The following is a 27,982-nucleotide window of genomic DNA, read 5'->3' as shown; positions in this document are numbered from 1 at the left end:
CCGGGCAGGCTACTTGCTTGAACGTAACACTGGGGTTGTCTGCACCCTCAAACCAGTCGAAGCGCCAATAACAACCAGCCTTGAGTTTCTCGGGGAAGGAGTCGCAGTCGGACCGGCTTGAGACACCACCGTACTGTTGACCCCAGCCATTGGGAGGAGCACCGTACTGATTCGTACAGGCATTGAAGAGGCCGACGCCACCACCTGGCATCTGTTCATGCGTGTCAGTATTCCAGTTCTGCGTCACTCCGATTCTCGCGAATCAGCTTACAGCAAGATCGAAATGATTCTGGCCCAAATCGCCACCGGTGTTGCTAGCCTGCACGATCATCTTTTTGCCCTGCACAGATCCACTCGTGAAAGTCAATTCATAGCACGCGCAACACCATGTCTGCTCATTGGAGCCCGAAAGTTTGACTGCAGCCCACCCGTAAGACATGGTTTCGTTGACTGCCCAGGGGCTCTGATCGCTGCACATGTATGCCGATCCGCCGTTGTCGCAGCCCGACTTGGTATCGGAGGAGCCCAGATGGTTGTCGGATTTATCGCAGGTACCAACATACTTACCGCTGTTGGTCTTCATCCCCCAACCACAAGAAGGTTTGCAGCAGTCCCAATAACGAGTGGTCTGGCCGCTGCCGGAAGAGCCCTGGGCGCAGGCATAGGTGGCCAGGGATGAGAGGAGAAGCAGGGAACGCATGTTGATGTAGGATAGAATGTTTGTGAGTAGCCGATGAAATGGCGTGCTGGGTATAGAATATGCATTTGGGTTGCTTTGTGGCGCCAGATCTTATATTATAATAGCCATTAAAAATAACGTCAAAAAGTGTACGGCTGTTCGAAAAAGCGAATCGGAACTTCTCTGCCTCTGATGTCACAACCATATTGGCAATCTGATGCCATCTATAAAGGCTGTTCAAAACAAGGCACGTAATCTTGACGGAGCTCCGCGCCAGGAAGCTTTCTGGTAAAATTGGTTTCATCATCTGGTAAAAAGGCGATTATCACGGAACCTCCGTCCCGATGATATTGGCAGCTAAAGACGGTATAGAGTGACCCATTTAATATCCCGTTCTCCGCAATATCATATAGGACTAACAGCTTACCCCTGGCATTAATTAAAGGCCTTAGCGCGATGGATTCGATATTAGGAATGGTCATTGCAAAACAGGGCCTATGTAGACGACGTTTTGGATACTTGCTAGGCTAGGAGATAACGAAAAATTTCACACGGCAACATACGTAGAACAAGAAAAACATGCCTTACAACCAGCTTCTGATCTGACCAAATCAAATTTATTTGTCGGCCATGTCATAATTGCTATGACACCGACGCCTCAGCAATGGTTGTGCCTGAAGTCTATAATTATGGGATATCATAGGCAATCACGCAACTTCTCCTAGGAGCCCCAACCGCCACGGCGTTCGCCATCATCATCTCGTCGGCGCTCGCCACCCCCCATAAAGCGACCAGCCATATCAATGGCGTCGCCAACGAAGTCATCATCTCCACGACGCTCATCGTTGTCTCGTCGTCCACCAAAGCCGCCATCTTCCCGGCGTCCGCCAAAGTCATCATCTCGACGACCTCCGCCGAATCCTTCATCACCTCTGTCTCCGCCGTGACGACCTCCATGACCACCGCCGAAGCCTTCCTCTCGCCTATCGTCATCGCGGCGACCATAGCCACCGCCAAACCCTTCATCACGTCGACCGCCGGAGTCATCGTCACGACGACCTCCGCCATGACGCTCTTCGCGGCCACCACCAAATGAGCTCTCTTGGTGACTTTCGAAGCGCTCTTCATAAGTATTTCCGTTGTCATCATAGCGACGCTCGGTACGCTGCTCATATCCCCCTTGGCGGCTGGGGCGAGTTTCAGTACGCTCTTCGAAGCCGTACGTGTTCGTGTTGCCTCGACGGTCCTCATCTTGCTCGTAGCGACGATATGTCTCAGATTCACCCCCGCCAGAGTATTCAGTCCTTGAAGCCTCCGCTTGGCTAAATCGGTCACCCGAGCGTCCGTACTCTGTACGAGTCTCAGTGTTGGAATTGTTGTCATGGCGGCTCTCGCCATAGGACTCTGTTTCATTCTTGTTGAAACCGCTGAGGATGGAACCTCCGATGTTGCTGAGGAAACCACCCAGACCACCCTCACTTGACTGTTCTTGCCGGCGACCAGAACTGCCTGATCCTGAGGTTGGCAACGAGATGCCAGTTTGGGACTGAACAACATCTGATAGACCACCAGTGATACCACCAACGATGGCATCAGCGGCTGCGCCGGCAATGCGATCCTCAAAAGTACCGCCCTCAGCGAAGTTCTTGTGCATTCCGAGGGGCTTGCCACAGCCGTGACCTGTGTCGTGAACACCTTCCTTGTGGTTCTCCCCGTTCTGAACACCTCGGCGTGAAAGCTTCCCACGGAACTCGTCCTTTTCACCGTCGTCCTTCTGGTTCCACCAATCTTCGACGGAGCGAATCATGATCTGTCTGCAATCCCTAGCACCATCCTCACCCATGTCGCGTTGAGCGGGATGATGCATCACACCGTTGATAATACGGTTCATTGTGCGGTCAATGTCGACATTGTCATCATCCCAAGCCTCCATCAACTGCGGAACAACCCACGCAACAACCTTGCTGGCAGTCTTGCCGGCAGCCTCGTTCAGAATCTATTGATCCTGTTAGCTCATGGTTGAAAGTTTGGTGTAAGCGATACTCACATTAGAGAAATGATCCTTGGACAACATGGAGTGTGTAGGATCAGAGCATTCATCGTCGTTGAAAACAACGTGCTGCTCATTCTCGCTGCTAGCAATAATTTCGGCAGAGCCAGTTCGCAGCTCGTTCTTGACCTGCTGAAGGACCGGAACGACAAGAGGTGCCATAATGGAGAAGACCCATACGGACAATTGCTCCTCGAGCTGCTCAACAATCTTAGGTAGGACGGGGATCTTCTCGATAGCCTCGCTAATATTCTTCAAGAGCTCATCATGGAACTCGATCGCGGGCATGATCTGCTTGAAAATGTTCTGGACGTAAAGAGTGTATTCCTCTGGGTCGCGAGGGGAGATTGACGTGTTCTCCAGCTGAGAGCTGCTGGCACTGTCCTGGATCTCATGCATCTTCTGTTTCTTGTCGCCCGAACCGCCAATAAGGCCATCCGGGATCTTGTCCAAAAGGTTCTCAATGTAGCTGGTATCATTCTTGGAGTTCTGCGTAAGAGTGCCCTCAAGTTCGTCGATTTCATTCTGGGTTAACTTGTCAGACACTACATTATGCATTAGTCTCATCCAAAAGCGGAGAAAACAGCGAGGTTTTTGATTCCATACCTTCACCAGTCACAGAGTGCAGAAAGTCCACACCACCAAAAGTACCGGTGACACAAGGGTAAACTTCCTCGCGGGCACCTTCAATTCGAACCTTGGTGCTACGACCAACGTGAGGGAAAATGTCGCGCTCGCCCAACTCAATGAGAGCCAGCTCAGTGTAGTTGCTATGGGCCAAGAAATCTAGTATGGTGTCAGTCCAGCATGCCTCTCATCCTGGAGTAGCATCCGACAACGCGTCTCACCTTCGCAAGCGTGTAAACCGGTGCCCATCAATCTCAGAGCTTCGTAGAAGTCATCCTTGTTTCTGTTGCGGTTGTATGAGCGGCCAAGCTCAATGCACCGACCAAATAGTTTCCGGATGTGAAGCGCGGTTGTCATGATGTTGATGTTTTCATTAGCGATATAGTTCTTAAGACCAGTTCGCTCATCGATGGCGAGTTCAACACGCTCATCGACGGGGCCACGAAGTCGCCTGTCATAATCGCGGGCATCAACGCCAGGAGCAGGGTAGCCCTTGGGGTTATCTTCAGTCTTGGGTCAGCCACGTATTTTCACACAAACCAGTACATATCGGGATGATATTTGATGGACGCAGCATCGGGCTAATATCGCGAGTCCAAATCGCCATTTTGTGAAGGTCTACTCACCAATGTGGTCCTCTGGGCGGTAAGTGCCGAGGCGGTCAGCAGTAACCTCGAATTCTTTGGAACCATAACCAAATGTTAGGAAGCCGAGAATACAAAGCAAGAGTCGGATAGCCTCAGCAGAAACAGCCTTTACGGTTCCAACATCGATTGCCTGGGAATAATCACGGAGCCAATTGCCAAAGTAGACGCGTGAAACGGCCAACTTGTCGAACTTCTTGCCGCCGGCGGCACGGGCCAAGAGAAGGGTGAGGAGAGTGTCCTCGATATCGCCGTGACGCCCTGTTGAGGAACATTATCAGTTGCTGAAACAACTAAAAGACAGCCTAAGACCGAGTGCAAGCTTACAGTTTTGGCCTTCAACCTTGGAAATAGAGGCAATATTGCCAGCACCGAACGCCAAAGCCGGTCTGGCATAGACCAGCACAACCACCAACGCCAACAAGGCGGGGTAGGGCTTGAAAGAAAACATTTTGACCTGCTCAAACGTTTGTCAGATATGCGCAAAGTTCGAGGATCGAATCGCGTTTATGGTGTTGATGTAAAATAGAGAACGGCAAGTCTCGAGAAGACTCAAGTTCATATGGTCTCGGAAAGAAAAGACAGAAAAATCCAGGGGCCTCCGAGCTTGATGCTTCGTCGCGGCTGTGACGTGTTTTGGAGGGGCAGCATGAAAGCTCACCCCCGACAAACGAGGGGATCTTCTGGATTCAAACGATGCCAAGCCGCGATGTGCAGAATGTGTTCTGCTATTGGATATTTTAGCTCCATGCACAAATGGGTGGAGGTTTGAATGTGAAACGTTGTGGTACTGGCTTAATCGTTTGGCAGGGGTCCATTCCGCGAATTCCACAGCAACAACAACAACAAGATAAGAGCATACTGCAGCGTTATCGCGTCGTGTCCTTCTCTAGATGCTCTCTGCAACACCAATCGCACAAACATAGTTATGCAGAGGTCAAGTAATCGGCAGTATGGCGCAATTGCCTTTTGGACTTCTACCGCTACTAATCTCATTTGAATGGTCGTCACGACAAATCTTGTCTTGATTTGCAGCAGACAGTGCACCAATGCAGATCAGATTCGCGTGATGGGAATGAATCTCCAACCCCTCACGGTTAGAGTATCTGGGCCCTGAGCGAGGCGCTGCCAAGCCATTTAGAGCACAAACAAGTGGGCTTGTTCACGAGGCGGTGTTTGTCAGTCATTTGACGGTGTAGGAAGCGAAGCATGCCTTTGGCTTCGCGTGTGAGGCTACTCTCCCACAATTAAAGTATGCTGTGACAACACGCTACCGTGTATCCGAACTCGCTACATTTGTACTCCATGTACACACTACACTGTAGTGTTTATCGAAGATTCAACATAAACGCTGCTCCCGACCAAGAGTATCTCTCGATTGAGTTGTCGAATCCGACCATTCCCCATAATGAGGAACAAACACATGTCCTCCCACCGACGGAATTCTATACCCCAACTCTCATGAGTTTCATTGTCGCATACGCAAACACAGAAGTTGCATCAAGCGTCTTCTCCTAGCCTGGCCCGTATTCGTGGTCTGTACTATTCCCACGGCAAAGCAGCTTTCAAGTCAGCACTATGTATAGGTTTGCAACCCACTGGATGCACAAATTAGCAGGAGCTCAAACATAGCCTTATAATCGACCCTAAGCTTAAACGAAGACACTACAATCATGAACAACATCTAGACATCAATTGTATTATTTCGTGTTTTCATACCGATTGTGATGCTCGTCGGTAACCATCAGACCTATGACTATGCATTGGAAAACTGAGAAGGATTTCGAGTATACATGAATCAGTAGAATGACTCCGTTGCATTGCAATACTTACATGAGTAGCATGAATTCGACACTATGATCCATTTAGTCCTACCTTAAAGCTTTATGAATTCACACTCAGGATTAAAATAGGTAATGTTTATGATGAACAGGCAATATCTAGCATAGGGGAAATCTGTGAGCACCTACCTGGAAGCAACGGTGAACATCGAGGACGTTCGCTATCGAATGCCATGCAAGTGGTTGGTGATGCATATAAGACTTTGCGTGCTTTATGCTGTACAATTATTGAAGTAGGTTATAACACGCGAGTATGTAGGATGTTGAAGGAACGGCATAGGTGCTGTCAATGGACCATCAGGGCCGCACTCGAGGTGTATAACCGACCATGAGCGGATCATCTAAGGCAAGAGCTTCGACATTCGCTTCCAACCTCATGAGGTAAGCTTTATATATATGTATATATATATTTTAAACTGCGCGGGTGTAACCTCGGACATGAGTGTTTGGTGCAGTAAATTCACAGTGGGTAAGAACCCGAGATTAAGGTAACTTGTATTGAACAAGTCAGGAAGGTATGGAATCCAAGTACTACATGAATAATACCAGAAGCTTAGGATGAATGGAAGAGAGCGTCGTATGAGGTAAAGGGCCGTCATTTGAACTGTAATATAGAGAATATATGACCCGCTCAAGATGGAATACCTGTGGCCATACGTCGCGAAACAGGCGCTGGGCGCTTTGAGCTGGATATGACTTGTGGGATAGAGTGAGGGACAGCATCGCTGGGAGTGGTCCTATATAAGCGGCGTTTCCCCAGGCATGACGGCTGGTGCTTGAGAAATAGCTACTGGAGGTGCCTCTGTCGACAACTTGGCGAAGGATACTGGATGAAAGACGTGTCGACTAGTCTAGCACTGGGTTGGAAGTGCTGGAGCATGCAGTGAACGGAAAGAGCTTCAGTGCTGCGGTCAATGACGCTGGTACAGGGGAAACATGATCGATCAAGTACCAGACATGGAGGGCGATGCACCAAAGCCGATGTGTTCAGTGTACTCGAGCGTGGTTGCAAGGCCTACCTGTGCAATTGAAAGAGATCAGCTCGTGCAACTGAGTCGGGCGATACTAGCGGGGTGATTTGTAGCGATGGTAGCTTGGTCAGTCAGTCGCCTGGCTGCGTGAATGCAGCAGTCAGGAAACAGTAGTGGTCAGATCGATGGAACTCCTGGCAGCGGAGAGCACTTGAAAGCAAACTCCCCAGTAATGTTTTCACAGATGGAGGGTGGGAAGCTTTGGGACCCTCAGAAGACCCAGGGCTGCCGAAGAGTTGGGGTGTAGATTGGACTGCCGCTTTAGTTGGCTAAGTTCAAACTTGAGCCCAGTGCAGCAGCGTCATTTTGAATCAGCCAGTTAGCGTCGTGGGCGGGTGTCACCAATGGAGCCTTGCATGAAATGGCCTAAACACCACGAAATTCGCTACATCAGCACCCTCACGCGCCATGAACCCTCTAAACATGAGCTGGAATGATAGCAGCAATAACAGGGTTTCGATGCACCGCCTGTGACGTTGAAACACGGAAAAATACTCAGAAAAAAGTAGAGAATCAAACGACAATATGGAAAGGCCCCAGATTTAACAGTGAGAAAAAGAAGAAGACATGCTAGGCAGTTATGGTCATTATGCCACGACCTTCAGAAATGGTTGCTAAAAGTACCCCGGGCCAGGAAGTTGCAAGCCCCGGTCTTGTGCGTGGCTGCTGTTCATGTCACTGATCTAATCGTATGAGCTCACTGGAGACTTTGCTGGCCCAGCGCGTCAGTACAACAACATGAAGTCCAGGTATTTGTGCAGGCTGCTACCGTTGTCCTCTGTCCGGATTTTAAGATATAAAAAGAACTGGGTGTTTTGGAATCGAATTTCTGATACTTGTAGACATTCAGAGAAGCTTGCAGCAGACAATTGCGCCTTTGCAACGGGGTTTGGTCCATAGTAATAAAAGCTGGCTCTTGTGGACTCGTGCTGGAAGAAGTACCTTAGCGGAGGACTCGAATGCCCAGGCGGATTGGGGTTGTTGGGTGGAGGCACCTTTAGGTGGTGCCTGTGAAAAGTGAGAAAATCGAAAATTCGGCGCCCGCTTGGAGCTGGCTGATCCAGCGCAATCAGTGACCACCTGGCCCCTCACATAAATGCGAAACCCCCCAACCTCAGGCGCTGTTCCGCGCCGCTCCTCTCTTCCCTTTTTCCACCTCACTGAAAATTCCTCTTTTACTGCTCCACTGCAGAACCCCAAAACACCCCCTGCCTTATTGATTCAGGACAACGTTCAGGCCATTAACTTTTGAGCATCACAACGCTACAACTTCAACATATTCAGCACATCCACAGTTCACAATGGCCCGTCCCAAGAAGAGTGATCAGAAGGCCGCCCCGCCCACGCCAGTCGCTGCAGCTGTCGCGCCTCCAGTACTGCTGCCTCAAGCACCCGCGCCTGCTCTGCCCCAAGTCTTGCCTGATAACAGCGGTGCAACACTGGTGATCAACAAGGCCGATTATGCTCGTCTTCGCGACTCTGTAAGTCGATATTTTATTGCCTCTCGACACGCCATGCCCCAAACCCCGCCTCGCATCCATGGCTATGTGCACATCCATCAACACCAGCTTCTTTCGTGTTTTCTATGCCAGTCCCAATCTCACCGTCGATGGACTGTCCACAATATATCTTGATCATGCATGATATTTTGATGACGAAGTCTTGCGACTCGACATGATATGAGTCCTGTTTATACCAAGAACGAGATGTGCTGGGCAATACATGCATCAGTCATCGCATTCTTTCTCCGGGACAACTTCCATCATGCCGCGTTACTGTTGTTCTGGAGACGCGTTGTTGCACCACCCACTGATATGGTTATGTCTGGTCAACCTGGCCTTGTCCCTGACACCGGGGTAGTCAAGTACCATGGTCCTTGCTACTTTTGTGTCATGAAGATCCTATCTTATAGCTCATCCGCAGTTGCAATTTTACACCATGAACAACATGACTAACCTGATACCAGGTTCACTCACGACTTTCCACCATTCAGGAGCTTCTCAGAGACTTTGCTGCCGACTATCTCCGTCAAAGCAACCTTCTTCTGGGAGAGCCCACTTCCTTAGACGCCATTCCTAGTCTCGGCGCTCTGGCCAGGCTTGATGGCGCTGCCTTGGGATTCGCTCCGCCGCTTGCTGAGGCTGCTCTCCCTGTTGAGGAGAAGAAAGAACGCAAGAAGCGCCAGCATGATCCCAACGCCCCAAAGAGGCCTTTGACCCCTTACTTCCTATATATGCAGACTGCCCGCCCTATCATTGCCAATGACCTTGGCCAAGATGCTCCCAAAGGTGCAGTTCAGGAAGAGGGCCAGCGTCGCTGGGCTGCTATGACACCCTTAGAAAAGAACGTAAGTTTTACTTGTCAGCACATGTTTGCTGAGTCATGAACTGACCGCTTCAGGCTTGGAACAACGCGTACCAATTCAACCTTCGTCTTTACAATGCCCGCGTGCATTCGTATAAGGCTGGCAACCTTGCAGCTAGAGATATGAGCGATCAAGATGCTCTCACTTACGCAGACGCCAACCAGGTTGCACAACCCGCTTTGACTGGTATCGAGGAGGCTGCCGCTGCTGGTGTTAATGACCAGGATGCCATCGTCGAGCAGCTTCAAAACTCTGTCCCAGTTGTAGCTGCCGCGCCGGAGGAGGCCAAGACCCCTAAGCCCAAGCAGACTCGCAAGCGAAAGAGCACTGCCGCTGATGGCATCGAGGAGGGTGAGACTAGTGCCGTTAAGAACGCTGCTGTCACACCCGCCAGTCCTGAGAAGAAGCGTAAGCGACAGTCCAAGGCAGCAGAGCCTGCGTCCGAAGAACCTAAGAAGTCCGGCCGCAAGAAGAAGAACGCTTAAGCACCTGTTCGTGCCTTGAGTGTTCCTATATCACTTTTCTGCTGTCATTGAAGATACCACTTTTGTGTCGATGTGTATAAAAGACGTCAGCTTATCATGGACACGTCCGCCGTTGGTGTGCAGCCATGAATCGGCACCGCGAGAAGCTCAGGTTTTGGGAATCTGGTTACTTTGCTTTGATTTGGGATGTATGAGTCTACGAAATACACTGCTTAGCGAGTGAGGCATGACTCACTGCAGAGTTTCAGGTACAGATCAGGCGTTCGTGTGGGGAGGTTATTAGTTCGCGTTGTAAGGTATAAATACATACTGTTCCTACACAATCAAACCGTTAAAGCCCAATTTCAACCAACCGTGCAACGAATGACTGAGGTGGAGATCATAACCGTCTCGGAATTGGAATATGGTTGTTTCGATGTAGTCGATCCAGCAATCCGAACCCACCGTGGTCACGCCTCTCCCAGAGCAGAGCGCAACAATGGTCTGGATTTGATAGGCTGTACGGTAAGCTTGCAGGGATATCAATATTCTAAAGCTCATCAAACCCAGCAACACACCCCTGTAATAGTATATTATGCTAGCCTAAAAGGTTGTCCAGGGCAAAGTTCGTGGTGACAGTCGGTCTGCCTAGCCACCTTAGAACTCGCGAGGAATTCGTCATAGCTACCAAAACTCTTATAAGCTTTGCTTGAATCTTTGTTTCTTCTGCTGATGAGTAGGAACTTCGACAATCGATCGTCGGCTGAAAAGAGAGGTTCGATTGGGAAACCGCTGTACCAAACCACTTAGTCTTCCATATGGTTGTTAACGGAGGCTATTGCCGAGTTCGTCCTTTATTTGTTATCTTCAGGTGTATTTCCAGTCGCAATTCATCGGGGACGGGTTGAGTAATGAAAGCTTGCTGGCATTGCTGCGTACGAATACGGAAGGGTATCTCTGTCTGGACAGGTCTGCTTGGGAGAATCCTTGAACGAAATCGGCCGGAGGCTAAGTCTACGGAAATGCTATGTAACGAGGCAACCATCATAGGTTTTATTCAAAGGCTTAGTTGATGACATTTAGTTAGAAGTAACTGGGACAGCTACAAAATGACTTTCGACTTGCAGCATCTTTCCATACGCCGTGTTGCTTCGGTGGTATGAGCCTTGAAAGACCGTCCTCGACTGATGATAACCATGTCGGAATATGGTAGTGAATGACAACCATACAGTGAGATACCGATGCTGATACTCTCTTACTACTACAACTTCTTGTCGTGCTGTCTCCTAAGGTCGCCTCCTCTCAGCAGCCACTCAATACACAAACCATTGCTGACTCAATGGCAAGCTCTCCGCAGGCTCTGCTGTACACACCATGCCATCGGCTTCGACGGTATACTTTTCTGGATCGACCTTCATCTTAGGCATGACGTCATTGAATTTCATATCGCGTTTGCTGATATTCCTGCAGTTCTTGACGGCCTCGACGCGCTTACGTAGTCCATACGTAGCAATCGTGCCCGAGGAGATAGATGCCTGGGAAACAAAAAGCACGCTCGTTCTTGGTACCAGCGGTGCAAACATGGGCCGTGCGATGATCGGTTGTACTGTTGGAATAGAGGCGTTGGGGTCGCCCTAAATAGTAATTAGCAAAACAATATATAGCGACTGGGAATACGGAGCACGGAGCGTTCGTGTACTCACCATTTGCGCATAGGCAATTAGTCCGCTCTTCACAATCAGACTAGGTTTCGCGCCGAACCAGGCAGGATCCCAGACTACAAGATCAGCAAGCTTGCCAACCTCGATACTTCCGACCAAATGTCCCATTCCCTGAGCAATCGCTGGGTTGATAGTATATTTGCTCACGTATCGCTTTACTCTGAAATTGTCTGCATCAGTGCCCTCATCTTCCTTCAGTGTACCTCTTTGGACTTTGTTCTTATGCGCTGTGTTCCACGTCCGCAGGATTACTTCACCGCAGCGTCCCATAGCTTGAGAGTCAGAGGACATCATGCTGATGGCGCCAAGATCGTGGAGCACGTCCTCCGCGGCAATGGTCTCGGCACGAATTCGAGATTCTGCAAACGCAACATCCTCGGGAATGTTCTTGGACAAATGATGGCAGACCATGAGCATGTCCAAGTGCTCGTCAAGGGTATTGCGCGTATATGGTCTGGTGGGGTTTGTTGAGGATGGTAGAACATTAGGGTGCTCGACAACACTAATGATATCAGGAGCATGACCACCACCAGCACCTTCAGTGTGATAGGTATGAATGACACGGTCTTTGAAGGCCGCAATAGTGGATTCAACATATCCAGATTCGTTCAACGTATCTGTGTGAATGAGGGTTTGAACATCCAACTCATCGCAGACGGACAGGCATGTATCAATAGCTGCAGGTGTGCTGCCCCAGTCCTCGTGGAGCTTCAGCCCACAAGCTCCAGCGATCACCTGTTCACGCAATGCTTCGGGTGCGCTATCGTTGCCCTTTCCGGTGATACCTATATTGAGCGGAAGTTCATCACAGGCTTGAAGCATCTCTCGCATATAGTTGGCACCAGGTGTACATGTCGTTGCACTGGTTCCAGCACTACAACGTTGTATTAGCTCGCCGTTTGTTTATGATCAGATATTAACTTACCTTGGACCCACACCACCACCCAACATGGTGGTGATACCGCTGGCGATGGCCTCCGGAACTTGTTGCGGACAGATAAAATGGATATGTGAGTCGAAGCCTCCAGCCGTAATGATCCTGCCTTCACCAGCAATGACATCGGTACAACTTCCCACAATCATGCCTTCAGTGACGCCATCCATGACATCTGGGTTTCCAGCTTTGCCGATGCCGACAATGAAGCCGTTTTTGACACCAATATCTGCCTTGTAGATGCCAGTATAGTCAATGATAAGCGCATTGGTAACAACCATGTCCAATGTAATCTTATCTGATCTGCCAGTGGCCTGTCCCATGCCCTCGCGAAGTGTCTTGCCGCCGCCAAATTTGCATTCATCGCCATACGATGTTAGATCTCGCTCAACTTTGATCCAGAGATCCGTGCTTCCTAGCTTTATGCGGTCACCGGTGGTTGGTCCAAACATGGTCACATATGCACTGCGATCCATCTCACATGCGCTGATGGATCCCATATCGCCTACTGGTCCCGGACGATGTGCAAAACCTGCCTCCTGTAACTTCGCAATAATTTCATCCACTCTGCCCAGGTCTACTTGACCTGTGGCTAAATAGTTGCCACCATGAATGACTTTGTTCCCCGCGATCTCAACGAGAGTCACCGTCTTCGTGTCACCGGGCTCGAATCTTACCGACGTGCCTGCGGGGATGTCCAGCCGGAAGCCATAAGCTTGCTTCCGATCAAACTCCAACAGTGGATTCGTTTCAATGAAGTGGTAGTGACTGCCTATCTGGATCGGCCGGTCGCCTTTACTCGTGACACTGAGCTTGACCCTCTTACGGCCTTCATTGAGGGTAATCTTCCCCTTCACCGCAATCACGGCGCCTGGCTGCTTTGAGCCCTCATACAAGGATGGTTCCGCAGATGGGAACAAGTCTGCATCTGGGACAGGCAGAAAAGAGCCGTAGAGTGCGCGCGCAAGGTCACCGTCCTCACTGGCAATGGGGTTGTGCACCGTGACAAGATAAGTGCCCGTCGGGAACGTACCTTCGACCTGGATCTCATGGAGCGTGGACGGCACAGAGGGCTGGACATGGCGTCTCCCTAGCATAGTCGAACCCAGGGCCATAAGATCTGCAACAGTGTGGGCACCATCACGAATGAGTTCTTGGAGGTTGTTGGCGATGAGTGCCTGGTTTCCCGCGTGAGCATGGCATGCTGAGTTATAGTGAAAGGCAGGACGGTGGCCAGCCACGCATCTTGAAATGAGTAATTCTTACAGTAGCTTCGGAATGATTTAACTTCACGCCTCGTGCCAACCTCTTTTGAGCCTGAAATCCAAGCTGTGAGATGACGAGCTTGTCGATCTGTGTTGCGTCGCTGTGTTAGCCAAGGCCCAGGTTCTGTTTCCTGCTGTCATAGCAATGCAAGGGACCACGACTCCCGTCACGTTCCGAGGTAACGTTGACTAAAACACACCTCTTTGGGAACCAGATGCATCTTGGCAAGACGGCTCGTCCTAGGGCCAAGCCAAGGAGCCAGATACAATAATATGGCAAAAGCTCGATACAGAAGTATTTTAGAATCTCAAACTCACGATAGCAAGCAGCAGTTTCTTTTTTCACTCTCAAGCTTACCCAAATGAACTTGAGAGAAAACTCGCGCTTCGCCGGTTTGCGTGGGGGCTCCGCTACCCCGCAATGCACGATAAGACATGTGCACTCATCGTAAATAGTCAGCGCTCGATAGCACCGAGCTTCTGAAGAGCCATTGACCAATCACGGCCCGACTTGGTGTATCATCTATAGGCGTGCAGTATGGCGCGGGTCGGCTTTTGTTGACTGAACGACTTCACTTAATCGGGCAGTCTCAAACTTCTTGTCGGATTCATCCCCGATATTTGTCACAGGAGAAATGCTGCTCTCTTTGCACTACTTAAGATCGCCGCATTGTACCATGAAATATGGACGCTCAGACGAAGCGAATTACCGAGCCGTACTTATTAACGTTTGTAGCGCGGCCAGTCAAAATGGACATATAGACCATGTAGGTAGGGAGTATTGATGACAAATGTTTCTGAACAATGAAAGTTGCACTGTAGGGAGGGAATAACACGGTAAACTTTGCCATATGGTACGTCGGATCTGCCAAGCCTCCGTGAATTCTGGCCGGAAATGCTCCATGCCAGCGTAGTCATCTCGGGCGTTTATGACTCACCCCGAAATAAACTTGGATTACACTCAAGTCCCTTGAGTAGTAGACAGTGATAATTCTTGAGATGTGACACCGCAACCTTTGTGGCGAGACGTGCTGGCGTTGGCGATCGGGGTCTCTGATGACAACATGGTGTCCTTGCCACTGAATGTTGTCATTGGAGAGTATGATGTGAGGGTTGCATTAGACACTCTTGTGTAGTTCATCGTGCTGAAAGTGAAGGAGAGGGTGTGTCCGAGCTTGATACAGCGTCGTAAGTTGAAGGTCCCTAGTACTAGACTGAAAATTTTGAGAATTAACTTACGGAGTGCTGGCCAGAATGTTGATAACGGTGTATACATTGTTAACTTTGCTGTCGCTATGAAGACAAACACCAGTTTTGAAAGTATTCTGATACTTGTGGTTGAAATATCCGCCATTTGATGTCCAGAGGTTTATGTTGTCGAATTCTACATCAGTGCAAAGGCCACCCTCAGTGCATTCGAGTTGAACAATTCGGCGTGGGAATTTTCGGTCTATACTTAGTGACCATATCAGATTGCTGATGTCAACTCTAGTACTCCCACGATCCTCTCCCCATCCCACATTGACATCGTCCCATAAAACCGTTTAAACATGGCCATCTCCGCTGTGGGATTTTAAATAACATACACCTGCGCCGTTTATATACAATCATTATACTTGATATTCTCGACGGCAGTTCCTGTGCCATCTCATTGCACAACGATGTTGTCGCCGTACCTTAAGCCAACCTTGCTACGCAGCGGGTGAGTACCAGGTGGGATATAAATGAGCCCACCACCGACCTCTAACAGTCTACAAATGCGTAGGAAAAGGCGACACCAAAGTCTGGATCCTCGGCGGCACTCTGGGCTGTCACATTGCAATACCTTGCTCGAAGCTTTGGTTTAATTGGATGTTATACCTAGGCCCAATTTTACCGGTCAGCTGTGATGCACTGGCATCGCGAGGAGACCAGCGATGAAGGTGCCAGTAGACATGTTGGATGATAAAGATGAACTTCTAGTCCTAAATGAGTGGATCTTTGCGAACAGTGCATATGCCGGGCTTTGAATCCGATCATAAGCCTGTACCCAACGCAAGATATCGTGATGTTCAAGCCAATGTGTATGTAATATCAACGATTCAACATCTGTTTCGATGAAGTGAGCATACAAATGCTGAACGATTGACCTAAATTTTGATGGGAGTAAAAATAAAAAGAACCCCCCTCAACAGCAAGATCAAGCTGGCCAATCCCAGAGATCAAAAGTTTGTATATGAAGATTCAACATTTAAGGAATGAATACCCACGAGATGGGTGCGGTGACAACCCTAAGCTTAGACTAGTACATGGTAAATAGCCTTGGCTCATACCAGTCCGGTGGGATGGGATAGATGCACAATATTAACCAAACAACCCTCCTTATGCTTCATCACTTCCTTGTGCGGATGGATAGCCCAGTATCGTGGGCCGTTCCGCTAGGACAGGCGTCTCTAATGAACTTCCGCTGAGCTTGTGGATGTAATACCTAGTGTAGGTAACAAGCCATGGGTTGTGTTCGCAGGTCCCCAACTTTAGACCCCCCTAGGATTTGACTCTAAATCAGGGAGGCGTACAGCAGATCAAACAGGGAAGTTACTGTTGTTTAAACAGTGTTATCCACAAGACTGTGAAGGTATCTGAAAGATATTCAATATATATAGAACAAGTTTCATAATTCTAAAACTCATGTAGCATGTACAATGGAAAGTGTGCCTTGCTATTGGGGAGTGTCATTGTACAATAGGGACTTCTTGTTCATTGCTCAATGACCACCAACTCCACCAAGAACTTGACTGTGTGCTTCATTGCTGCACTGCTCTTTTAACCATAATTCCAGGAGGGAACACCGAACGCCTATGAGGGTATCATGGTGAAAAACATCGCCAGTAGTTCTTTCCACAGAGGCCAAATACAAATCATTAATTTACATAGCTCATTCCTCTTCGGCTTCTTCATCCCAAACCTGTCGCTCCGCTTTCGTCAAGGGCTGCATCACCTCGGGCTTGAAAATGGAACTGTCAGGATCCGATGCTCGAGGAACCCTGCCGAGATTGGGATCGTCAAAGACAGTGCCTATGCTATCGATCCACCGGCGTCGGCGTTCCATGAGAGTCTTTGCGACATCGCCGATGCCCGGTCGAGCCATACCCGCCGCGGCATTGCCAGCTGCCGAATTGCCCCCGCCAGCACCGCCTGGTCGCTTGTTCTTCTTAGATTTGCCCAGAGTACGCGTCCTCTTAAGGTATGCGCCTTGGACCTGGGTGTCAAGATCTTCAAGGATGGTCTGATACTCTTGATGTGCCATTCGTTCCTTAACAAGCTCCGTGAGCCTTGCTTTGCGAGCACCATTAATTAGCATTTGGTCGCGCAGCCGGCTCTGGAGCAGCCGCAAACGGCCTGCAACCTCATCATCGAAGTGGCCATCGTAGTCGCCATCAAACCCATCTTGCGGCAGGAACCCGATATGGCGTAGTTCCTGCTTGATGCGCTCATCGACTTGTGTATAGTCCAGCTTAGGATGCGTAGCTTTCTTCCAAGCCTCGCTACTGGATTCCGGCATGCATGAAGCAGGTGGTAGACTCTTGCTATCTTCCTCACTGACCCCATTGACTCCGTTGACTCCACTGATCCCATTAATCCCATTAATCCCATTCGCTTCACCGTTCGTCTCGGTCTTAACCTCAAATTCGCCGTTGATACCATTGGTCATGGCCTTGTCTTCACTAGACTGAGCGCGTGCCTCGGGGCGCATGGCCTGGAGTAGACGTGAAAGAATTGGCCCTACCGAGAGCTTGTCGGACTCTGCTGTATCATCAGCCATATGGTCGATAGTACCACGAGGCTGGTTCGGAGGCAGCGTGTCGCGGCCAGGAGGGGTAGAGTCTATGGCCATCGCACCGTCCTCTTCTGCCCATATCTCCGAGTAGTGTCGTTTTCCGCGCTTGGGCATGACGAAGGGCGCGACGCGGTCGCCGCGTTCTCTGAGGAAGGCCAGGTCTTCTTCGTTGAAGGTTCTGAAGTAGGGCTCGATGTAGGTTGTGAAAGTGCCGAAGGAGATCTGGTTTGTTGGCTTGGCAATGGTGAAGTCCTTGTCAGGCGGATCGCCAGCGATGAGGTCGGCAAGATCTGTTTCTGGGTAAACTGCCACACTATATATTTCCCTCCGCTGATCTGGTGGCATGTCTGGTGTGACTGGAAGAATCTCATATACAGTCGGATCGGGATATGTGGAGGGGTCTTCGCCAAAGGTCTGGAATTGAGGAGCTTCGCGTCTTGGAGGGGCACCTTCATCCTCAGAGCTCTCATCATCGTCATCCTCCTTCTCCTCTTTGGGCTTCTGCTTCTCGTCTACGTCCATAGCCCCAGGTGTTTCTTTGGCAACTGGTGAGAGGGACGAGCTGGCGGAATCGTTGTCGCGGGAGAGCTTACGAGGTTTGCTCGAATCTCGTTTAGGTGATGACCGATCTGAACATGAGATGATTAGACTACTGGGGTGTCGGTGATGCATGCAGTGAACATGGACCACAGGCTGAGTTGTTCATGGTGGGGAAGGGTAATGTCGCCAGAAGGGCAGCTTACCTGGTTTGCCTTCTTGCGGCGGAGCAAGACTGTCGTTTGCCTTTCTCTTTTTCTTATTGGCTTTCCTCTCTTCATCATCTCGGCGCGGCTTCGCTTCATCCCTTCCAGAGGCGGACAGGTCTTCGAAATGCATCTTGCTTCTCTCGCCGGCGACAAGTCGCATTCCACGGTCGCAGAACGCGCCTCGGCTCTCAATGGTGTCGTGAAGCTTCTCCAGGCGGGCTATCAGGCCATCCAGGCTTTTTGCATCTGGTATGGCAGCATTCGAGGCGTTCGACTCGGCCAAATCGTCGAAGGATATAGAAGGTAACGACTCGAATTTCAGCTCTTTGATGAACTCGGTCTCGACGAAATCACTGGATGGCAGGTTCGGGTTTCCTGAGGGTGGAAGGCCTGCGCTTGGTGTGGTGTTGCGACTGCGCTGACGAACAATACCCGAGTTCTTCTTCCCAGTACCTTTTTGGCTTGGCGCTGGAGGCATCTTGAGAAGTTGATGATAGTCACGATGAGCGCAAGAAATTGACCTACTGAAATGGATATAAATCGATAATTAACCGTCGATTGACGTGCTGTTTGGATGACTAGGGAGCGACTGAGCTTATGACACACAGACCACCTGCCCACAAGTGTCAGGCGCAATGGGGAAAGGGAAAGGCCAAGGCCAGACGGCGAAGGGGAAGGGGAGGATTCCACACTAACTTGATCTAATTGTAACTCAGTTGCTGCGCTGTCCCGTCCGCGCCTGGGGTTCTCCAAGACATAATAAGGGTAGGCGACAGGGGACAGGATAGGACCTCGCTTATTGAAGCGCCGTTTGTACAAAGTAGAAGAACAATTGTTCTCACATAAAGATATACAGCGTCAGTGGCCCCTCCACTGTGGGGTGGGGTCAGAGCGTTCACTAAGGTTGCCTGCTTGTCTAGGTTAGGTTAAGTTAAGGTTAAGTATTGGACAGTACTGGGCTGGGGCAGTAATTGTTGACAGACAGACACACAAAAATTCATGAAGCAGCATGAACGCCAGCATTTACAATACAGGTCTGGCTACTGTATAATAACCCGTCTGATCTCACATTATACTGCTGCGTTCCTCTCAAAACATCTATCCGTCAATATTAACATTATCCCGCTTTATAGTTGCTGAAATCGTAGAGATTATGCTCTCTTGTTTTCTACCCCGACGTGCTGTTTCAATTCAAGAACTTGACATTTGAATACTGACAGGCGTTGGGAACATAGTCTTGCAAATGCATATTAAGGAGGTGGGACATAAACTACTTTCCCAAATCAAAGCCAAGCAATTACCTGATGGCAAACAGATCCTCTGACCACAACTCCCTGGGTTACGAACGGTTTCGTTCATTGGTATGATCTTCCTGTTCCGAACCGATGGGAAGGGGGGCAAGTCATATAAACTGCAGCAATGATCTCCAGAAAGCTCTTTGGATAGAGGCATTTCAGTACGTCAGTCATTGACCTGTTTTTCTCGCAAGCAGTTTGGGACCGGCACCGCCGACAGCGGCTAATGCCTCCCAACCTGTCTGCAAGTCATTTCCGTTCTAGCTGTAGCAGAGGGACCTTGTCATACGGCTTGATTTCTCTCGGTGGCCGTAGAACAGGTTACAGTAGCATCATCCTGGCGAGCTATATCAATAGCCTTCCATGACGGATACCTCGCCTCTATGAAAGCCTATCGCGGTCTGTGAATCTTCGAGACCGGAATGCTCCTCCGAAAGACAACCTACTGTAACTACACGTGGCCCATGCAAAAAAAGCAGCTTCCGAAAAACGACTACATACTAGGCCTTGAACTTAGATGGAGAGTGTTCTACCCCAGACGTTGTAGCTCGTGGCCAAAACGATTGGACGACAGTTCCCATTGACTCAAGTTGCACGCAGTCTATAATCGTTCGTGTGGGGTTCGCAGGGCTGGTGGGGCAAGGAGATTTCAGGGTCTTGTTGACGAAGATCCCCTCAGAGTACAGGAACAACCATTCATTGAGGCACGCATCCGTAGCTGCTGAGGAACACGAATCGCCTGAGCCACTGAGCTTGTTGAAAAGCCCAAAAAGAAAATTTAAAAAAGTGACCCTTAATGGACCATTCTTTCTACATGGCCCGTCCAACGAGGACGAAAGGCAAAGCACTGCATATATTTTCTTTGGATTCCTTTGCAATGAACCCTTTCCATTTTCCATTCTTCCTTGCCAATACTTCTTAGTCATTGCCAATTTGTTCTCGTACAAAGCTCACTTCAACATCTTGCTCCTCTGCTACATATAGCAATGAGAGAGTATCATGGCTTCTCCTGGTGGTAACGTTTTACCATTTCACCCGCAAACCAAAATCTACCTTGCTGGAGTAGCAGTTGTTCTTTTCGTAAGCTTCTGCTTCTCTACATGCCTAAAACATAAAAGCGCTCCGAATCACGATGAGAAGCCAACTTTTTTTCGAGCTTTGTGGCTTTTCGCCTACTCGTGTTTTCTAAAGCCCCATAATGGCAATGAGGAGGGAAACCAACAGGATGCTCTTGAGAGCTTCTACAAGACCCAAGCTGGTGCTTATGACGTTACCAGAGGAGCACTTCTCAAGGGCCGTGAAGACATGTTGGCCCTAGTAGCAGCTCAGCTCCAATACAGAGCTACAAACGATGGCAAGGTTATAAAAGATAAGAGGAGGATTTGGGTTGATGTGAGTTTATGCCGTGATGTCCTCCTCTCTAGCTAACGTCAATAAGGTCGGTGGTGGAACTGGTTTTAATATTGAAGCGATGGGACAATTCGTTGACGTGCCTCGCTTCTTCTCCAGTGTTTATCTCGTTGATTTCTCACCGTCATTGTGCGAGGTAGCCCGCAAGCGCTTTATGCGTCTAGGCTGGACTAATGTGAAAGTTATCTGCCAAGATGCGAGGAAGTTCCGCCTCGAGGACCATGAACTAGCCTTCGACGGCGGCCGTACCCCTGGTTCGCCTCACGCTGGTTACTTTTCACAGAAACGCCCTGACCAAGGTGGCGTCCATCTGATCACCATGTCTTACAGCTTATCAATGATTGTAAGCCTGCCAGGTGGAGGATATTCTCAGAACCAATACTAACGCTCTCCTAGCCGGACTACTATTCAGTTATCGACGCCCTTCCGTCGCTTTTAGCACCCGATGGTATCATGGGTGTTGTTGATTTTTATGTACAGTCTAAAGTTGATGTTAGTTTTCGCAACTACACTGGCGGCTTAATCAACCGCCATACCAACTTCCTCCAACGCACATTCTGGCGTGCGTGGTTTGACATTGATCGCGTCGCACTTGAGCCAGGACGACGAGACTACTTGGAATACCGGTTTGGTACTGTGTTAAACGTGAACAGTCGAAACTACACTCTCGGTCGCATCCCTTATTATGTCTGGTTGGGCTGCCATAAGACACCCATGTCATCCGCTCTACCACACGAAATTGTGGAAAAGGTCGATGCTCTTGTCACCGAGTCCCCGTATCTACATCCGAAGAACCACTCGAACGCCCTGTCGCGTGCTGTGGAGAGAGCGGCCCCTGAAATCCGCTCCAAAGCATTTGATGCTGCTGTTGTCAACCTGTCTGCCAACCTACCTCTGCCGTCATTCTTCTACCAAAACCATCACTGGAGAATCTACTACGATGATCAGCTCAAAAAACACACTCAATTCAACGATGAATACATCTATGCTTTCACCTGGGAAGACACTCGTGTGGATGAACGCATTCTCAACCTCAAGTCAGATGATGTCGTTCTGGCTATCTGCAGTGCAGGAGACAACATCCTGTCTTATGCACTCCAAAGCCCAGCAAGAATTCATGCTGTCGACTTGAATCCAACCCAGTGCCATCTACTCGAGTTGAAGGTTGCTGCATACTCGTCTCTGCCGTATGAGGACTTTTGGAAGATATTTGGTGACGGAAAGCACCCGAACTTCCGCTCACTGCTCATTACGAAGATGTCACCTCACCTCTCAAGTCGTGCGTTCCAGTACTGGCTTGAAAACCACCACGTCTTGTCCAAATCAAAGACAGGCCTTTACGACACTGGAGGTTCAAAGCATGGCATCCGTATCTTCCGATGGATCACGCGTGTCTTTGGCTGCCGAAGTGCCGTAAAGGATCTTCTCTCTGCCAAAACATTGAACGAGCAGCGGGAAATCTGGCGCCACAGAATCCGCCCCGCGCTTCTTTCGCGGTTGGTGTCGAAGTTCGTCGTTAGTCAGGAATCCTTCCTATGGACCGCTCTCGGAGTGCCCAAGAACCAATTGGCCATCATCGAGTCCGATCACGCCGAGTCTGAGGCTGTGTGTGCTCCCCAGCCAACAGCCAAGAATACCAGATCGCACGCTATCTGGCAATTCATGGTTGACACGCTTGATCCTATGGTCGAGTCCACTCATATTGCGGCGGACAACCCATATTACTACATTTGTCTTGACGGCAAATTCTCCCGTCACTGCCACCCGGACTATCTATCCAAGCAGGCGCACGCACGGCTATCACGGCCCAATGCATTCGACGGTCTCCGCATTCATACTGATGAGATCGATGAAGTAATCGCACGTATCCAGCCAGGCACACTCACAGTCGCAGTGGTCATGGACAGTATGGATTGGTTCGACCCAGGCTCGACCGCTGCCGTGGCACAGATCACAAAGCTCAACCGTGCTCTTAAGATGGGAGGGCGCGTTATGCTCCGCTCTGCCGGCCTCAAACCCTGGTACATCAAGCAATTCGAAAGTCATGGCTTTGCCGCCAAATGTATGGGCTCCAGAAAGGGTGGTTTGTGCATTGACCGTGTCAACATGTATGCAAGCTGTTGGATCATGACCAAGAACGAGAATCTTGCGCCACCGACTCCGGGTCCAGAGGCAGATGTGGACGGCGGTTCAGAATTAACAGAGTTGGTGATCTAATGATTGGTCAGTGGTTGACACAGGTCGACTCTCACAAAAAATGCGGAGAGAATTGGATGACATGAGTGTACGAATGCGGAACCAAAAGCTTTGGGGGGAAACAGGGTGGCTAACAACCACGGTCAGTGATAATGGAAGAAGACAGGGCAGCGAATTAAAGGAGTGACGAAACTGTCAAATATGCGATACGCAGTAACAGGACACTCATTAGCTATAAACCTAGCGCAAGGAATACACACGAAAATCCATTGAACCGTGACGACTTTCCTAAACCCAACTATTTTTAGTGCAATCCTTCACAAACTAACATAAGAGTCTTGGGAACCCAGAGGATGGCGCAGCTCAAGAATCTCGGTGCCTGCTACTCGACAGTGCCTTAAAAGTCCCTTTTTTTATTTGTTGCCCCAGAGTCGAATCTATCCGACTTCCTTCTGTGACCTGACGTTGCAGGTCTGACGTCACGTATTAGGCGACAACAAAGACGGGCCGTGTCTTCAACTGCAAACAGCACCAACGTATCGACTGTGAACTTGAACGTGTCAACGTATAAACTAAGCCTGCGCGAACAGCAGAAATGGCGCCTGTAAGCAGCGAGCCGGAGCAGATTCGGGTCGCGCTCAATTCAGCTCGACGAAAGGCGCTGTACAATCTCGTGATAGCAATCACTGCATACCAGCGTAGCCAGATAGAGCTGCCCCGCGATTCCCCGGAAGGCTCGCCTCCACCGCTGCCCAGCAGAACAGCAAGTGGTAACTCAATAACATCGACTCTATCGCCAGCACCTGCATACACATTTGCAGACGATGCTGCACGCCGCGAAGGGAGTACAGGCTCCGCCGAGAGCCCACGAGCTCGAGATCAGCGCAGAGATCCACCACCGCCCGAACTCATTCGGCTGCGCAAGGCCGCACTGCGACACTTCGACTCATGGCGCCATGAGGTGCTGGGTAAGCTAAAAGAGATCGCGATTGCACCCGATGACCAGAAGGTTCTTGATGCACGCAGAAAGCGCGATGAACTCATCACGAAGAAGAAAGCAGAGCAGCCCCAAGAGGGCGAGGACTTGATCAGTTTTGACAGTGCCTCTGGGATGTGCGTTGTGAAGGATTCGAAGGAGAAACTAGAGTCTATGCAGCATTTATACCATCCGATACCTACCAGGTTGACCACCATTCCTATGGATGATCGCAAGGAAGTGTTAAGTAGCACTTTAATCATGCTCCTTAGCATTGGCAACTATTCTGCCTACTCTCGCGCATTAGTTTGTTATCTCGCTTCGGCTTTGGAGATCTCGCCTTTGTTCTTAGACAAGGAAGAAGTCGAGATCGCAACAACGATGGTGGAGACGGCACAAAAGGCCGAAGAGGAGAAAAAGAAGAAAGGTGCAATGTCTGCCGATGGTGAAGCAAAAAAACGCGCAGAATCCGGGCAGGCCGGCCGCTTCTGGAAAGTCGGACTGGCTTCGGTCGCTGGTGCAGCTATCATTGGCGTCACAGGCGGACTGGCAGCACCACTTGTCGCTGGTGCGGTGGGAGGACTGATGGGAAGCGTTGGGCTTGGAGGGCTTGCCAGCTTCCTTGGCGTCTTCTGGATGAATGGCGCCCTAGTCGGTACCATATTCGGTGCTTATGGCGCGAAGATGACAGGAGAAATTATTGATAAATACGCCAGGGAAGTAGAGGACTTTTGCTTCTTGCCACTTGCAGATGAATGGGGCGAGCATTCTAAGAAGGAAGGACCCGCGGCCCGACGACTGAGAGTCACGATCGGAATCAACGGTTGGCTTAAGGAAGAAGGTGACGTCACCAAGTACTGGCGTCCATTGGGTGACGAAACTGAAGTCTTCGCCCTACAATACGAGGTGCAGAGTCTGCTAGGCTTGGGTGTTACGCTCCAGGATATGATCACTTCATACGCCTGGGCTAACATCAAGGTGGAGATCATAAAACGGACAGTGTTGGCGAGTCTATGGGGTGCTCTTTGGCCCATCCATTTGGTCGCAATGGCTAGTAAACTCGACAACCCTTTCAGTTTGGCCCGTAACCGATCAGAAAAAGCAGGCAAGATTCTTGCCGATGCCTTGATTAACAGAGTCCAAGGGGAGCGCCCGGTGACCCTTGTTGGTTATTCGCTGGGGGCCAGAGTTATCTACTGCTGTTTGAGAGAAATGGCAGATAGGAAGGCGTTTGGCTTGATCGACAGTGTGGTACTTATTGGAGCACCTATACCATCTAACCCAGGACACTGGCAAATGATGAGGACTGTCGTATCTGGAAAATTGTTCAATGTCTACAGCGAGAACGACTTCATTCTTGCTTTCCTTTACAGAGCTACAAGTGCTCAACTCGGCATCGCTGGCCTGCAGCGAATTAGCGACGACGTCGCAGGCGTTGAGAACCTCGACTTGAGCGAGGACGTGCAAGGTCATTTGCGTTATCCGGAGCTTATTCCTAAGATCTTGAACCGGTGTGGCTTCCTCGATGTCAAAGGAGGCGAAGGTGAAATTCCCAAGGAAGAAGATAGAATTGACTTACACGACAAAGACTTCGCGGAGTCTGGTAATCTCATCGATATAGATGCTTCTGAAAAGAAGAGGCTTCAGCCTTCCAAACACACTGAGGAACAGATGGCAAATGAAAAGTTCGATCCAACGGTAAAGAATGTCCAGGAGGAGAAGAGCGATCTCAGCGTTAAACATGCAAAGCTGATGGGTCACAAGGTCGCGGAAGAGCATAAAGCTAAACCTCCAAGCCCAACAGCCACAAAATCGCTTTCGCCACTACCAGAAGCAAGCGATCCATTGACGACATGGAATGCTGGTGCGAGTTCCGGCCAAAACCACGGAAATCGGGCATTCAAGAATGATGCACTCCCAAATCGTGCTGAGGTCGAAGGAATGCACGGTCACGACGACGAACATGACGACTCTGACGAGGAAGAATTCGGTGGTATACAGATGCATGATCACGATGATGATATGATCACAGTGGAGCCTTTGAGCATAGACGATCACCATCGGTAACTTGTTCATGGAAACAACAAAAATGTATAGTAGTATGGTTACCATTCCCTGTGGATATAGCCAGCGTTCCAATGAGATCCGTTTGCGGGAAACGCCTTTTTGCAAGAGCCGTCTGACAAATTTGTGGCAGGCTTGATTCTCAAGGAAGGATTGGGGTTTCCAGAATCTGGACAGCGCAATATCCTTTCGGTCATGTTACAGGGCCATGGAGCAGTGCTAAGGATAACCTTGCGACCTAGAAGGGAGCTACAAGTTAAGTAGGGCAGATCAGATAGGCTTCGAATGCCGAGGAAAACCATCCCGCTCCGAGGGATACGATTTTGAGGCAAACAGGCAAATCGACATTATCAGCCAAAGCCCAAGTGGCTAACGGAGATGAGTTTATGAAACCGTCCAACGACCTGGAAGTCGTCAAGATTAATCTCGGTTGTCAAAGCTCTTTCTAGTAAGCATCGCAGGTCAGAGATCGCTTGAGACAACAGATGCGTAGTTAAGTCCATGGGAGGCACCAATGTAGGAGGACAGCAATATACATGTGGACATTTATACATCTATGAGTGAGATCAATAATTTTATACAGACCGCACTGCTCTTCTAGCTTGCCTGCTCGGCCTCAATATTCTGGGCCTTTTCGTACTCCTCGGGGGTTCTTGTCTTCAACTGCAGGGCGTGGATGCCTCCCTCACGCGCCATCTCATCCTTGAGCAGCTGGTAAACCATACGATGCCTCGCAGGCTGCATTCTGGCGGTCTTGAAGGCATCAGAAGTGATGTAAATGCGGAAATGTGTCTCCTTGGACATGGAACCTTGCATGGCCTTGTGATGGGAATGCAGGTGCGAGTCGTTGTGAATCTCCAAATGCGTAGGAGCAAATGCGTCTGTCAACTTTGCCCGAATGATGTCTTCCACAGGCGTCTGCGATGAGGCGGACTCTGATGCCATATTTCTGACTCTGTGGTAGTTCAAATTGAGCTGAATTTGTTGGCTGATGGCGAGAACCTTGCTGCTGTTACCGACACGAGCACCTGCCAAGGGGCGGAGCAGTGTGGATCGGGAAAGCATGGGGTAGGGGGATGTCCTCCCGATGATAGACACAGCTGTGTCTTGTGCTGTTTGGCTGCACCTTGCGTAATTGAGAGAATTGACACTCAACTCAGCGTGGAGTGATAGTCGAGCTACTGCAGCGGTGGTTCGGTAAGGTGCCGAGGGAAATTACCGGGCGGGCTTAGAAGTGCGACCGTAGCTGCTGCAGATGCGTGCGTTGGGTGCAGCTTTCGCCAGATCTGGGGATGAAATTGATATAAATGCTGGGGCAAGACAGTTTGTTGGGTTTCGATGTGGAACTTTATTGGTGTAGTTGGGGAGAATCGGCTTCCAGGTTCCGGTGAGAGCGTTGGTTCTTTATATTGTTGGTTGCAAATGAAAATGCAAATGCTATTGAGAGGCAGGCGATCTGGAATCTTGCTTGCTAACTTAATTTTCATGCACTGGACGTCTGGCCGTTGCGATAGTTGCACCGCGGGTACCGACGTCAGTAGCCAGCACTTGAAGATGGTTGCTAGGTTGCTGCTCACACGGCAAGAAGTGGTAATCTCCTATGGACGCCGGGACAGTATGAGGTGAAATGAATCTTTTGACGCGACTCGATTGTAATGTAATAACCCCCAAATGCCTTCGCGTGGGAGGGACCCGGCCACTTCCAAATTCTAGGCCAAGCTAACCTGGACGAATCGATGACCATGAGCCTGTACTTTCTTTGGATGAGCACCGGCAACTGCAGTACTGAAGCCCCCTGTCGCACGCTACTAAACTCCGGGTTCTCCGCCAAAAGCAACCCCAAGTTCAATGTCCAGG

At 49.9% G+C, this 27,982-nt stretch overlaps 8 protein-coding genes across 8 annotated transcripts; 3 read left to right on the top strand and 5 right to left on the bottom strand.

Annotated features, from left to right (window-relative positions):
* Nucleotides 1-90: 90 nt before the first annotated feature.
* BKA67DRAFT_555065 (family 45 glycoside hydrolase) lies at nucleotides 91-1,144 on the bottom strand. Its single transcript, XM_046102038.1, has one exon. It carries the CDS (start codon nucleotides 698-700, stop codon nucleotides 263-265), a length of 438 nt encoding a protein of 145 aa, XP_045961591.1. The 5' UTR covers nucleotides 701-1,144; the 3' UTR covers nucleotides 91-262.
* A 256-nt stretch (nucleotides 1,145-1,400) lies between these two features.
* BKA67DRAFT_514153 (heterokaryon incompatibility protein Het-C-domain-containing protein) lies at nucleotides 1,401-4,451 on the bottom strand (the record flags this gene model as incomplete). Its single annotated transcript, XM_046097630.1, has 6 exons — nucleotides 1,401-2,675; nucleotides 2,727-3,274; nucleotides 3,336-3,515; nucleotides 3,578-3,859; nucleotides 3,983-4,261; nucleotides 4,328-4,451. The coding sequence occupies 6 exons, from the start codon at nucleotides 4,449-4,451 to the stop codon at nucleotides 1,401-1,403; spliced, it is 2,688 nt and encodes an 895-aa protein (XP_045961590.1).
* A 3,566-nt stretch (nucleotides 4,452-8,017) lies between these two features.
* Nucleotides 8,018-10,081, top strand: BKA67DRAFT_555059 (uncharacterized protein). The gene is made up of 3 exons (XM_046102037.1): nucleotides 8,018-8,353; nucleotides 8,839-9,219; nucleotides 9,273-10,081. The coding sequence occupies exons 1-3, from the start codon at nucleotides 8,174-8,176 to the stop codon at nucleotides 9,720-9,722; spliced, it is 1,011 nt and encodes a 336-aa protein (XP_045961589.1). The 5' UTR covers nucleotides 8,018-8,173; the 3' UTR covers nucleotides 9,723-10,081.
* An 800-nt stretch (nucleotides 10,082-10,881) lies between these two features.
* Nucleotides 10,882-13,599, bottom strand: BKA67DRAFT_187140 (uncharacterized protein). The gene is made up of 3 exons (XM_046095322.1): nucleotides 12,348-13,599; nucleotides 11,405-12,296; nucleotides 10,882-11,335 (listed from the first exon to the last, which is right to left on the bottom strand). The coding sequence occupies exons 1-3, from the start codon at nucleotides 13,469-13,471 to the stop codon at nucleotides 11,015-11,017; spliced, it is 2,337 nt and encodes a 778-aa protein (XP_045961588.1). The 5' UTR covers nucleotides 13,472-13,599; the 3' UTR covers nucleotides 10,882-11,014.
* Nucleotides 13,600-16,127: 2,528 nt separating this feature from the next.
* BKA67DRAFT_555054 (histone acetyltransferases subunit 3-domain-containing protein) lies at nucleotides 16,128-18,988 on the bottom strand. Its single transcript, XM_046102036.1, has 3 exons — nucleotides 18,881-18,988; nucleotides 18,182-18,797; nucleotides 16,128-18,067 (listed from the first exon to the last, which is right to left on the bottom strand). Exons 2-3 carry the CDS (start codon nucleotides 18,660-18,662, stop codon nucleotides 16,536-16,538), a joined length of 2,013 nt encoding a protein of 670 aa, XP_045961587.1. The 5' UTR covers nucleotides 18,663-18,797; nucleotides 18,881-18,988; the 3' UTR covers nucleotides 16,128-16,535.
* Nucleotides 18,989-20,057: 1,069 nt separating this feature from the next.
* On the top strand, nucleotides 20,058-23,393 carry BKA67DRAFT_187048 (uncharacterized protein). Its single transcript, XM_046095321.1, has 3 exons — nucleotides 20,058-20,871; nucleotides 20,918-21,232; nucleotides 21,286-23,393. The coding sequence occupies exons 1-3, from the start codon at nucleotides 20,479-20,481 to the stop codon at nucleotides 23,104-23,106; spliced, it is 2,529 nt and encodes an 842-aa protein (XP_045961586.1). The 5' UTR covers nucleotides 20,058-20,478; the 3' UTR covers nucleotides 23,107-23,393.
* Nucleotides 23,394-23,680: 287 nt separating this feature from the next.
* Nucleotides 23,681-26,128, top strand: BKA67DRAFT_590901 (uncharacterized protein; the record flags this gene model as incomplete). Its single annotated transcript, XM_046104638.1, has 3 exons — nucleotides 23,681-23,855; nucleotides 23,928-25,759; nucleotides 25,826-26,128. 3 exons carry the CDS (start codon nucleotides 23,681-23,683, stop codon nucleotides 26,126-26,128), a joined length of 2,310 nt encoding a protein of 769 aa, XP_045961585.1.
* Nucleotides 26,129-26,425: 297 nt separating this feature from the next.
* Nucleotides 26,426-27,395, bottom strand: BKA67DRAFT_187038 (bola protein). Its single transcript, XM_046095320.1, has one exon. The coding sequence runs from the start codon at nucleotides 27,188-27,190 to the stop codon at nucleotides 26,723-26,725; it is 468 nt and encodes a 155-aa protein (XP_045961584.1). The 5' UTR covers nucleotides 27,191-27,395; the 3' UTR covers nucleotides 26,426-26,722.
* Nucleotides 27,396-27,982: the final 587 nt, after the last annotated feature.

Source organism: Truncatella angustata (genome assembly GCF_020726525.1).
Source record: "Truncatella angustata strain MPI-SDFR-AT-0073 chromosome Unknown BKA67scaffold_2, whole genome shotgun sequence".
NCBI classification, from domain to species: Eukaryota; Fungi; Ascomycota; class Sordariomycetes; order Amphisphaeriales; family Sporocadaceae; genus Truncatella; species Truncatella angustata.
This window is presented reverse-complemented; position numbering and strand designations above follow the sequence as displayed.